This window comes from Mirounga angustirostris, unplaced genomic scaffold, assembly GCF_029215605.1.
Source record: "Mirounga angustirostris isolate CCGP_5_RB_7025 unplaced genomic scaffold, mMirAng1.0.hap1 SCAF_14, whole genome shotgun sequence".
NCBI lineage: Eukaryota > Metazoa > Chordata > Mammalia > Carnivora > Phocidae > Mirounga > Mirounga angustirostris.
The window spans coordinates 71,710,774-71,723,752 of record NW_026991722.1 but is presented as its reverse complement, the minus strand read 5'-3'; the positions used below and the strand labels follow the sequence as shown (position 1 = coordinate 71,723,752).

At 56.8% G+C, this 12,979-nt stretch overlaps 1 protein-coding gene across 14 annotated transcripts in view; it reads right to left on the bottom strand.

The window, feature by feature from the left end:
* DHX37 (DEAH-box helicase 37) overlaps nt 1–12,979 on the bottom strand; it is a 31,354-nt gene that overhangs the window by 13,381 nt on the left and 4,994 nt on the right. For 13 of the 14 annotated variants that reach the window (XM_064578211.1, XM_064578214.1, XM_064578217.1 and 10 more), the window contains exons 4-15: nt 12,129–12,429; nt 9,039–9,187; nt 7,795–7,887; nt 6,093–6,189; nt 5,078–5,191; nt 4,762–4,863; nt 4,373–4,487; nt 3,009–3,104; nt 2,489–2,571; nt 1,580–1,727; nt 908–984; nt 283–515 (exon numbers count right to left, since the gene is read on the bottom strand). In XM_064578211.1, coding sequence (XP_064434281.1) covers nt 283–515; nt 908–984; nt 1,580–1,727; nt 2,489–2,571; nt 3,009–3,104; nt 4,373–4,487; nt 4,762–4,863; nt 5,078–5,191; nt 6,093–6,189; nt 7,795–7,887; nt 9,039–9,187; nt 12,129–12,429 — 1,608 coding nt within the window. The remainder of the gene's footprint in view (nt 1–282; nt 516–907; nt 985–1,579; nt 1,728–2,488; nt 2,572–3,008; nt 3,105–4,372; nt 4,488–4,761; nt 4,864–5,077; nt 5,192–6,092; nt 6,190–7,794; nt 7,888–9,038; nt 9,188–12,128; nt 12,430–12,979) is intronic. The other variant, XM_045887839.2, reaches the window with a different exon arrangement.

Genomic DNA, 12,979 nt, shown 5'->3' with positions numbered 1-12,979 from the left:
GACATTTCTGGGAGGTTAACTTCACCGCCATGAAGCTGTCGCAAAATAAAACAAAAAGAAAGCCACTAAAAGTAAGTGTCTATTTCGGGGTCAGATTAAAGAAAGAACACAAGTGTCCGAGTGCCAACGAGGCCCCGCAGAGACCCTAAGGACTGTCTCCAATGGGATGGCACTCGCTGTGGACTGGGGAGGGGACCCCCCTTCCTTGTCCCTGGTGGTGGCTGCTGCACGGTGACTCCCCGCCCCCCTCCCCCATCACTGGAGAGGCCCAGGGAAGCCCACCTGTAGCAGTGGCCCGGCTCTGTCCGGCCCGCTCGGCCCGCCCGCTGATCGGCTGAGGCCTGGGACACCCAGGAGACACGGAAGGAGGACACGCCGGTGACACGGTCATAGTGCCGCTTCTTGACCTTCCCACAGTCCACCACGTACTTGATGCCCGGGATGGTGAGGGACGTCTCAGCCACATTGGTGGCCACAACACACAGCCGCGTCCCCTCTGGGGGAGGCTGGAAGACCTGGGATTGTGGGGGAGGGGAAGCAGCCAAAAACCACCAGAATCAGGAAAGAATTTGTGCGACACATGCGGGTGGGGGTCAGAGGGGGAGCCAGGAAATTTCTCTTGATCACAGAGAAGTCAGGCCAGGCTGGGTGGGACCCCAGAGGTGGCGAGGGTGACAAGCCCTCTCCTTGCCTTGGGCCCCAGCGCTCCTCAGCATAAATGCAGGGAAGCGTTCCTGTTCTCCAAAGAGATCCCAACACCTTTTAAAACGGGGTGCTGATCTGATGACAAGGACAACCCAGGGCCTGCCCTGCCCTTCTCTCGATGCCCTGAGGTGCCCCCAAGAGGCAGGATGGTGCCCCCAGCCAAGCATCCACCCAGCATCCTCCCGAGGCCCCACGCTGTTACCTGAGCTTGCTTCTCTGGGGCCAGCAAAGAGTAGAGTGGGAGCACGTGGAGGGGGAGCGAGGCGTCCGGCTGCTCACCTGCAGGGAAAGCACAGGCCTGCTGCCACTCCCAAGCGCCCATGGCAGGTGCCCTCCTCAGGCTGCCCAGCGCCCCCCCGACCTGTTCTGCCTGCTGCCAGGGGCCTCTACCTTCCAGACCAGCACAGTGGGTGAGCACAGTCTGGGTCACAGTCTGAGCGGCTCCATGATCCTGATCCAGGTGGGGAATGCCCGCCTTCTTGGAAGTCTGGCCATGAGTCTGGCAGGCATTCCCACCTGGACATTCCCCACCTCATGCCCTCCGGAGACCCCATGCAGCCCTGGACCCATCTCCGAACAGGGGGCCCAGAACTGGGCAGCCCTCCCAGCCAGCCCTGAGGCCTGCGTTTACCCAGCAAAGCTGAGCACCCCCATTACAATCAACACTACAAATATCTGAGGGTCTACTTTGCCAGGCAGTTGAAGGAGCTCAGCAAACAGTAGGCACAAAGCGGCAGCAAGCCCAGATTTCCTGAGGCTCGAGACAAAGACGTCTGGGCCTAACAACGGGGCCTGGTATATAGCAGGCGCTCAACAGACACGGACTGAGTGAATGACCAAAGGAGCGTGAGCAGGGGCTCCGCCCAGGCCACACCTCCGTCTGCTTCGTCATCCCCCAAGTCCAGGTCAAGGTCGGAGCCCAGGGCCTCCTCCTCCTCCTCGTCCATCTCTGCCTCCCTGTCCTCGTCGCCTTCGCCTGCTGGCAACACCGAGTAGTTGTCCAAACTGATCTGGGGCAATGTCTACGGCAAACAAGACGTCAGAACCACAGACTGCAGGAGACGCAGGTCACAGGCAGGAAAGACAAGCGCGTTCCAGCACGAGGCCCCATCCCCCCACCCATGAGCCATGAGGCCTCGGGCAGCTCTGGCAACCGTCCTTGCCCTAACACTCGGGATAACCATAGGACTCATCGCACACGGCCGCAGGCCTGCCGTGAGGACCGAGGCAACATTCGGAAGGCACTTAAGAGTGCCACCTGGCGGGTCCTAAACGCAGCAGGGGGGTTAGTGACCTCCAAATGAGAACGCTGTTACCCATGGATCCATGACAACGTGGGGACACCAGGGGAAAGCACCCCCCTCCCCAGTTCTACAGCCAACACCAGGGACCCCGTGTCCTTGTTCTGTTTGCCCTCCCAGAGATCCTCACAGGCCTTGCTCAGGGCCAGCCTTCCAGAAGCTTCCTCCTGGCCCACAGCACAGGGAACCTTAAACATTTCAAATCACAGCCCACCCTGCAGGCTCTGGAGCCACACCATCCGACAGAACTCCCTTCCATGGTAGGAATGTTTCAGACCCCGTGTGCCCAATACGGTCCCCAGCAGCCCCACGTGGCTACTGAACCCCTGAAACATGTCTGATGCGACTGTGGAACTGAATTTTAATCTTATTTCATTTTAGTTAAATGTGCCTCTACACAGCCTCATGGGGCTGTGAGCCACCGTAGAAACAAGGCCGCTTCAGAGCCCCGAGCTGCCCCTACCACACGAGCCTCTACATACCGCCGCCTGGGCCTTCTTTGCCCTTGTCCTTGACTTCTTAAACTTCCGCATGTCCTCTACTGAATCTTCTTGATCTTCTTTTTCTGCAAGAGGAACAGATTGAGGAAGACACCTTGAGGCCAGACCCAGGCTATGAGGGCTCTGTTCTTCGCCGTCCAGAGTAAGGTCGCTGCACTGCTGGCCATTTCTTTCTTTCTCTTAAAGATTTTAATTATTTATTTGGGAGAGTGAAACAGAGAGAGCGAGAGAGCATGCGTGCACACATGTGCTCGCACAAGCAGAGGGAGCTGCAGGGGCAGAGGGAGAAGCAGACCCGCTGCTGTGCAGGGAGCCCGATGCGGGGCTCGATCCCAGGACTCCGGGATCACGACCCGAGCTGTAGGCAGACGCTTCCCCGACTGAGCCACCCAGGCGCCCACCGCTGGCCATTCCTCGGGGAACGGTCGGGCAGGCAAAGGCGCCGGCTCTCACACAGGGAGGCTGACCACCCGCCGGCTCTCAGGCCAAGTGCTGCGGTTACCTGGCGGCCTGCGTCTGGGGCGTGGGAAGGCTCTCCTCAGCCTGCAGCACAGTGCGTGCACCTCTGCCTGCCCCGTCAGGAACACCAGGATGCCGCCTGTGGAAAGAGCGAGACTCCTCTGCTATGCATGCATTCCCAGAGCAGGTTGCCGAGAGCTGGGCGTGAGGAAGAGCCGGTCACAGCAGCCCTGAGAGACGCAGACGAGCAGCGGACAGCGGCCTCCCACACGGGGGACGTGTGACGGGGAGCTGGACAGAGCTCCTGCACGACCTGGCTGCTCGACTCCTCGGCGTGAGCCCAGGAAACCAGGAGAGAGGGACGCAGCCCAAAACCGCACATGGATGCTCATGGCAGCTCTGTTCACGACAGCCAGGAGGGGGAAGCCACCCAAGTGTCCGCGAACTGGTGAACGGCTAGACAGGATGTGGCCCATCCACACAGCAGAACGTGGTCCCACCACACACAGGAGTGATGCGTGGACACCCACCACGACATGGATGAACCTCAGGGACGAGATGCTCCTTGACAAAGCCAGGCACGGAAGCCCACATATCGCCTAAGTCCATCTGTATAAAACGTCCAGGATGGGTGAAGGCGGAGACACAGAAAGTCGAATGGTGGGGGCCAGGGGAGGGGGAGGAGAGTTTGCGTTTAGTGGGGACGGAGCTTCTGCCGGTGGTGACGAAAACGCTCTGCAGAGGGATGGCGGGGACGGCTGCACCGCACACGCACACCTCAGGGGCGCTGCGGGTCTGCTTCCAGACCACCCCACTACGGCCAATATGTCTGCTTTCCCGGGGCCTATGAAAGTTATGTGGACGCCACACTGTAACCCATTAAGTATGTAATAGCATCACTTCTAAAAACCAACTCCTACCCCTTAACTAAAAATACCTTCTTACTAAAAACTGCTAACCGTCACCTGAGCTTTTGGCGAGCCGTAATCCCGGACCATAGATCGTTGTAACAAACGTGATAATGAAAAAGTTTGAAATACTGTGAGAATTACCAGGATGTTTGACACAGGAAGTGAGCTAGCGCTGTTGGAAAAACAGGACGGACACACTTGCTTGATTATTCAGGGTTGTCCACAAACCTTCAGTTTGTGAAAAAAATGCAGTGTCTGTGGAGGCCGATAAAGCCAAGCACAGCAAACGGAGCCTGCCTGTGTTGTGAACGCCCGAAATGCCACCGGATTGCACACTTACAAACAGTTAGGATGTAAAGCTTATATTATGGACGGTCCACCACCAGGGCAAGGGTGCCCCACGGGAAAAGAGCAGTGACCGGGAGGCCTGGAACCCCGAGCCTGCACACTGGGGGTTCGAGGGCAGGTCCGGCCTTTCTGGTCCCCAAGGCCTCACCTGCTGGCAGCATGCGGTGGATCTTGCAGACCTTCCGGAAGCACTCGCCACTGTAGTCTTCTAGCGGGGTCCGCTTGTTGAAGTGCACCGTCACCGGGAACTGCCTGGACTCCACCTGGGACACACCCCAAGGAGGCACCCAGGCCGCGCGCTGAGCCTCTGCCGCGGCCTGGTACCTCCCCCTTCCCTGGCCTGGCCAACCTCAGAGCTTCTAGCTCAGCACGAGCAGTTCCCTAACGCCTCCCAGCACTCACTCCCCAGAGTGGGGCCTCCACCGGCAGAGAGGGGCCCCCCCCAAGTGCTCAGCCTCCTCCAACCAGGCATCCGACTGTCAACGCCGACAGGCCCCGCTTGCCCCCGCCAGCCCGAGGCTCTGGCCCGGGCACTACCTTGATGACCGGGGGCGGCTGGGGGAAGAGCCGCTGGTTCTGGGTGAAGTCCTCCACCCGCAGCGTGGCCGACATGATGAGCAGCTTCAGTGGCATGTGCCTCTGGGGGATGACAGACTCGGTGACAGAGGGAAGGGCAGCAGCTCACAAGGCTAGATTTCTATAGGGTGGAGTCCCACAGGGGCTGTTGCTATGGAGAGCCACAGTCCTGGTGCTGGGCTCAGGGAGCCCATGCTCCCGACAAGGTGCAGGAGCCCCGCCCTTGGCCTTCGGGGGGTTCCCTGGCTCCCCCCTCCCCCCCGCCCCCTTGCCCTACCTTCGCCCGGAGAGACACTATGCGGGACAGGAGGCCGATGAGGATGTCCGTGTACACGCTCCTCTCGTGGGCTTCATCGATGAGCACCACCTTGTATCTCTGCAGCAGGAAGTCCTAGGGAGAGGCAGCGTGGTGAGGCCTGCCAGCCCGGGCCCGAGCCGCTCCAGGGTCACTCACACCCCACAGCTCCCCCTCAAGGAGCCCGTCACAGCTCGCATGGATCCTGGAGCACCTGGTCCGTGACCTCAGGCAAGCTACTTCGCCTCCCTCTGCCCGTTTCTCCATCTGTAAGATGGGGCAACAGGACCCACCTCACGGGGTCACAGCGAGGTTTCCATGACAATCACCATCTGTAAGGTGCATGGCCTGGGGCCCGGAACCTGGCAGAGAAATTGATGGAGGAAGGGCAGCTACCATGCATTAGAGCCCAGCTACCAAATCCAGATGCCCGTAGGGCAGGGAGGGCAGGCAGGAAACAGAAACGAGGAGGTGGTGGGCGGGACCGAGGGCAACCAGACAGCGTACGCCAGACGTAAAGCAGCCGTATTCGACCACACTGGGGCCACATTCATAGCCACCTTCCTGGGTGACCCCAGCTGGTGTCCTGGCAGAGGCAGGCGTCACCTCTGCCCTCCCCAGAGGTCCCTGCCCAGGTGGACGTCACACAGCCAGCAAGGAGCGGTACGCATGTGGCTGAGGCACAGAGTCTGTGAACCAAATCACAGTAACATGAGTTTACGTGTAAGGAGCACCTTCTAGGTGTTACGCTAAGGTGCTTCCATGCGTCATAAAATTTCTGCTTCGAAACAATTATATGAGAAAAGTACAGGCTTGCAGATCAAGAAGCTGAGGCTCAGAGAGGTTAAGTAACTTGCCCACGGTCACACAGTGGCGCCGCGCCGTGTGGTGCTTTGCCGGCGGTCGGCATGCCAACTGCTCACCTCACACGGTGACACGCGGACTCCCCACCCCATGCTCATCGGCCTTGCTTTGTGAGACAAGATGAGCGACCAACCTTCTGGATTTCCTTGAGCAACACGCCATCCGTCATGAACTTGATTCTGGTCTCTTCGGTCACGTTTCCTTCATATCGGATCTGGTAGGAGACGATCCTGCAGAGACAGGCTACGGCTCAGGGCGGGCAAGGCCCCGGCCAGCTGCAGCTTTGTGGCCACACCAAGACAGACAGCAGAGGCCTGGCCCAGCAGCTACCCCCAGCAAGGCACAGACGCTACCCGGCCCCCGCTCTGTCACCAACGTGACGCGGAGGGGGCTGTCACAGCCCTCTGAAGGATACGCCAACCAGACACGGACCTCGGCTGGAGCGCAATTTAAACAACCAACTCTGAAAACCTTTTAGGAGAGCGTGGACATGAGGACGCTCCAGAGTTCCTCCAGTTTTAGCTAGGGTAAGGGTATTACAAGTCTTTCAAGAGTCCTTATCTCAAAAAATAAAACACAGTCTTGGGGTGCCTGGGTGGCTCAGTCGTTAAGCGTCTGCCTTTGGCTCAGGTCATGATCCCAGGGTCCTGGGATCGAGCCCCACATCGGGCTCCCTGCTCCGCGGGAAGCCTGCTTCTCCCTCTCCCACTCCCCCTGCTTCTGTTCCCTATTTTTATAAAAAATAAATAAAACAAAGTCTTGATCTTGCAGCCCCACACAGTGGAACCTTGAGATGAACTCTCTGCAGCCAGCACTGGCTTCTAAACCCCCTGTCGGGAGCGGGGGGGGCCCCCAGAGGTGAAACAACCTTGGCCATGACTTGACAATCATTGAAACTGGGTTTAGGGTCTGCGGGGGCTCCTTCCCTAGTCTTTCTACTTCTGTCCATGCTTAAAATGTCCACAATAAGAAGTTAAAAAGGATAAGAAAAAAGGGCAGCTTTGTATGTATTGGTATTTTCAAATATATACCACTCAATGCGACAGGAAGGACACAGAAGGGCGTGGGCAGTAGGAACGATTTCTGTAAAAGTCAGACAGGAAGAAATACAGAGAGATGCACATAGCTGCTTGTCTGTGCCTACAAGTCTAGAAGGAGCCACAGGAAACATGCTGGGGGCACCTCGCCCACCCCCACCAGGCAAACAGAACAAGGCTCCCCACTCGCATGCCAGTCTGGGGTGGGGCCAGGTACACAGCAGGTGCCGCTCCCTAAATATTCACTAACAAGGCAGATGAAGGGAACTCTATGTTTTTCTGTGCTTTCTCAATTTTAGACCACACTGGACGAGCTACCCCTTCGAACCAGAATACCGTGGTCTAGGCTGGGGCCCAGGCACGTGCATTCTAAACACGGCCCCGAGCCATTCCCGAGCAAGTGTTGTACTTGCCGAAGCCCGTCCGACAGGCTTACTGTATGTAGCACAGGGTCTGCACTCAGGAACCTCGCCTGACATAACTCGCCCATGCCCAGCACTCATCACTGCCTGCCCGCATCTGGCCGCCTGCCACTCTGCTCCGCCCCCGAACCCGTCAGGGTCCTCAGCGCACTGCGCGTGATGTGAGCGCCAGGGCCTGGCTGCCTGGTCCTTGCTCTGTGGCCCCCTCCCCAGGAAGGTCCTGCTGTCCAGAGTGTGGGAAGCCTTCTTGCACGAGGGTCTCCTTGTACTTAGATGAGAAAGCAACACTCCCACCCAGCACCCTCGGGACGGACAGGGCCCACAGGCAAGGCCAGAGGACCACCCTGAGCCCTCCTCCAGGAGGCAGAGCCCTCACCTCTGTGACAGATTCATCTCCTTGGCCACTCGCTGGGACATGGCCACAGCGGCCACTCGGCGGGGCTCCGTGATGCCGATGATGCTGTTGTCACTGGGGGAGGGAGAGCACAACACATCAGCGGTGTGCGGGCCCGCTTGTCCGTCCCAAAGTCACACGCAGGTCCATGTCAGGATTTGGGGTGTGGAGCGGCCCTCTCCAGGGGTGACGGGACGGGCACCAGACAAGCTGAACAGCAAAAGGGACCAGCCCGCCAGTCAGCACACAAACGCTTCGCTGGTCGCAGCCCAGCAGAAGCCAGGCAGCGGCTGCTAGAACTGGGCCTGGGGGGAGCAGGCCCTCAGCCAGCGGAGCACATGCTTGTCCCGACACAGAACCTGCCAAGGGGACAGGGGCTGGATTCCAGGCCATGCCGAAAACAGTTAATGCAGCAGGCCCACGGCTGCTCTCCTGAGAAAGGTCTGTGTACTGGGTTGGTGGTGGCTGGCGTGTGGGATCTGAATTTCGGGAGGACTCCCGGTCCTGTGCCTGGACTGTTTGTACAAACGATGTGGCTGATGCCGGACCATTTGCTTTCCCTGTGGGCATCTGGGACTCGGGGAGGTACCAGGCAGAGGGTGCCGAGGTGACCCCAACAAACACTCCGGTGCTCCGTCTCTACTAGGCTTCCCTGGTGACAACTCCTCACACGTATTGTCACAACTTGCTGCTTCCGTGTGACTCTCCCGGGAGAGGATTCTGGAAGGCTGTGCCTGGATCCCCCAGACTTCACCCCACACGCCTCTCCCCTCTGCCAGCTGGGTTCTGTGCTCTTTTGCTCTAATAAATCACTCTCATGCATACAGCTACAGGCTGGGTCCCATGAGCCTTCCCAGCAAATCCATGAAGCTGGGTGGTCTTGGGGACCGATGACACACACGGGTCAAAAGTGCCAACAGGAGGTGACATTAGCAAATGCAGGGCCCCACATGCCAGGGACTGATGTAAGCGTTTCACACAAATTCCCTCATTCCGTCTACATGACCTGTGAAGTGGGTGCCATGGCTGTCCTCATCTCAGAGCTGAGGAAACGGAGGCCCAGAGAGGGTAAGCAGCTTGCCTAAGGCCACACGGCACACAAACGGCAGAGCCAGGACTAGATCCGTGGGGGCTCATGTTTGGAATAACTTCTGGGGATCGCACCTCCACTGTCCCGCGAGGGACCCGCAGAGGACCCTGCGGAGGACCCTGTGGCCAGCCCCCACCTGCTGTAGCCTGCTTCGTAGAGAAACTGTGGCACTTGCGTGGTCTTCCCGCTGCCGGTCTCCCCGCACACGATGACGATGGGGTGCTCGGCCACCGCCTCCATGATCACTTGTTCTTCAGCAAGAATGGGGAGCTTCAGCCGTTCTTCCTGGCAAAAGAGACGAAGTCATTGCTCAGGGAAGGGGGGTGGGGGGAGTCCCCTGCAGAATGGCAGATGGCGTCACGAGGACTACGAAGGTGACGCAGTTTGTGGAACGGTGCCTGTGGGCACAGAGATGCCGTGAGCCTTCCTAGCAAGTCAATGACACCCTGCCACAGGGGAACAGGTGAGCCCCTGACCGCTGAGGAGAGGGACAGAGGGCCATAGCCCGCAGGACACAGAGATGTGGGTGGGGGCCTTCAGTGTCCGAGCGGACGTTCTTGGGGGCGGCTTGGCCGGTGCAGAGGAGCCCCCCGAGACACAGCAGTCTCGGCTGTTGCGGGGAGCTGGGTGGGGTCATTTATATATGATCACTCCAGTAAATAACCTGGCGCTAATTTTATCCAAGTCAAGGATGTGAGACTTGGCAACTCCTCCCCTAGACACGTACTCCAGAGCAGTGACTTTAAGATTTATTTACTTGAGAGAGACAGCATGTGAGCGAGTGCCCACGTTAGGGAGGGGGAACAGAGGGAAAGGGACAAGCAGACTCCCTGCTGAGTGTGGAGCTTGATTCCATGACCTGAGCCGAAATCAAGAGTCAGGTGCTTAACCGACCGAGCCACCCAGGGACCCCAGAGCAGTGACTTTCAAACCCTTTTTCCTACAACCTGCACACAGAACACATTTTGTGGTGACGCACTACATTCGTGTGCACAGACATACACACGCATGTACAGCTGACCCTTCAACAACACAAAGTGGGTTTGAACTGCGCAGGTCTGCTTCCTTACGCACAGATATTTTCCCTATAAATAAAGTACAGGACTAGGGGCGCCTGGCTGGCTGTCAGGAGAGCATCCGATGCTTGATCTCAGGGTCATGAGTTCGAGCCCACGTTGGGCATACAGGTTACTTAAAAAAAAAAAAAAAAAAAGTCCAGAACGATAAATGTGTTTTCTCTTCCTATGACTTCCTTAATAACATCTTTTCTCTAGCTTACTTTGTTGTAAAAATACGTTACACAACACATATAACGCACAAAACACTATTAATCAACTGTTTCATGTTTCTGATAAGGCTTCCGGTCAACGGGGCTATTTGCAGTTAAGTTTCTGGGGAAGTCAAAGTTGAATGTGGGTTTCTGACTGCATGGGGAGTGCCCCTAACTCGTTCTGTTCAAGGTCAACTGTATCATATACTGAAAAAGTTTTAAGAATTACTGTTTACCTTCACTATGTGAAGCATGCTCACATGCTAATTAAAAAAAAAAATTCTACTCTATTTCTATTCTATTTGCTTCAAAAACAAAAAGTGCTGGTCATCTCATGACCAATGACAGCCGTGACCCTCAGTTTGCAAACACTGCCCAAGAGAAAATGTTGCACGTGTAAGGAATACTTGCAAGAGAAGAATACTTGAACTGTGCTCTTTTCACACAGTGGAATACTACACAGCAGGGGGAAAAAATAAACCCCCCGAACAAATGAACTTCAGCTACATGCATCAACGTGGATAAATAAATCTCAGAAACAGAAAACTAACAAAAAAGCAAAACGCAGGGAAAAAAATGACATGTCCTTGATAAAACCAGGTAAACCTAAGTAATAAATAGCTCGGTAACATGTATGTGGAAAAAGCAGAGAGAGGGGACAATGCCGGGACGGGCAGCAGGGACACTTGATGGTGGAGCCCGGGTCCCTGAAGGATGGTGTGAAGCAGAATCCCACACCACCACCAGCCATCAGATGGCACTGGGCTCTGATTTCACCTAGAAGGAAATCTAGGGGCACCTGGGTGGCTCAGTCAGTTAAGCGTCTGACTCTTGGTTTCAGCTCCGGTCATGATCTCAGGGTCCTAGGATTGAGCCCCGCACATGGGGCTCTGCACTTGGTGGGGAGTCTGCTTAGGATTCTCCCTCTGCTCCTCCCCTGACTTGTGCTCTCTAAATAAAAATAAAATCTTTAAAAGATTCTCTCTCCCCCTCTCCCACCCCTGCTTGCAAACACTCTCTCAAAAAAAGTCAGTCAGCTTGCCCTAACTACACGTAAGCACATAAATTTACCTGTAACTAACTGAAACCAATTTCAATAAATAGTATTTATTCTTACGTAGAACACTGCATGGATATCTTCGGTTCTTTTTTTTTTTTTTCCGTTAAAAAAAAAAAAAGGAGCTGGTCACATCCCACGGGTTTCCACAATACAATCTGTGGTCTGAAACAGCCCCTCTTGGACCCAGGAGGCCGCCTGCCTCAGGGACTCGGCTCCGCGGTTCTAAGTGTGGGATAGTCCCTCTCCTTGGCTCCTGCTGGGCTCTTAATGCTTGCCCTAGATGGCTTCCCAGGCCCTCCTGTTATCCCCCTTCACGGCCCCCAATCCTTTGACGCGGCTCGTCCCTGTTCGCAACAGTGAGGGGTCCATGTCCGTATCCTCTGGTGAGCTGACAGCCAGAGGCTACAGATGATCGCACTCCCGGGGCCTGGCCCACAGCACACACTCGGGCATGGAGGTGGAGGCCCCCTGCGCCCCCCGTTCTGCAGATGAAGAAAGGGAGGCCCAGGAATGGGCTAGAGAGTGGTGGAACCAGCTGTCCACTTCAGGTCAACAGACTCCACAGCCGCTGGCTCTCGTCTGGCCAAGTGGCCCCCTGGGCCAGGACCCATGGTCAGAGGCCGAGGGTGATGGTGAGCAGGTGATGACCGAAGCAGCTGGCACCCACCTCAACAGCCCTGGCCCTGTGCCGGACCTGCAACAGGTGCACATACTCCTACGTCTCTCGTTTCCATGACAACCCTACCAGGTCGGTACAGCTGTTCCCATTCCAAGCGAGGCCGCTGGGGCATAGGAGGTGATGTGACCTGCTCGAATCAGGCATGTCCCCCCTTCCACACCCTCAGACCCCCACTGTGCTAGCCTGAGTTCCGATCACCAACACCAGAGCAGCAAACCTGCATTTCAGGGGTGCGGTTCACAGGAATGAAGACGGCAGGCTTCGCCAGGGGCCTGGCCAGGGTGGAGGCCACTGCTGGAGGTGCCGAGGTAGTCCCCGCCAGACAGGGTTGGCTACTGGGCCCTGGGCTCCCATTCCCTGCACCAGTCTCCACCAGCTCAGCGGCAGGGGCCTCATCGGGTTCAGACTCCACTGAGGACTCCGATTCCTCCTCTTCCTGGTGATAGCGCTTCCGGTGGGCCCCGCTGAGGCTGCTGATCTTCTCCTGCCCCTGGGCTTCGATCTTGTCAGACTTCCTGCTGGGACAGCCAAAAGTCAGGCACGAAAGTCCTACAATGGACCTGATGCAGCTCTGTGTTGCTATATACCCCACAGAAGTCAGGATCCAAAGGCCACACCCTTTCCCACCTCAGGGCCTTTGCACTTGCCATTCCTGCTCTCTGCACATACATTCTCCCTCACTTGACCCAAATGTCACCCAACAGGGAGACTCTCCCATTTCCCTCCACCCTCTTTCCCCGCTTTATTTTCTGCCTAGTGCCTGCCAGCACTAGATATAGACATAGTCATTTGATTATTGTCCATCTCCCCACCATTAGAATGTAAGCTTCTTAAGGGAAGCTTACTTATTATTTTACTCTTGTGCACCCCTCTACCCCCAGGACCTGGAGGAGAGCCTGGACCTAGTTTGCACCCACAGCAGCCATAAATGCACAATGCTTAAAGGAGAAGGCTAAGAGTAAGACAGCAGTACGTGGGGCGGGTCTAGGGTAGGGGGGGCACGTGGGCTCCATCTAAGGCTCAGCTGCCCTGCAGCAATGCCAGCTGGTGCGGCTCAAGACCAGGTAC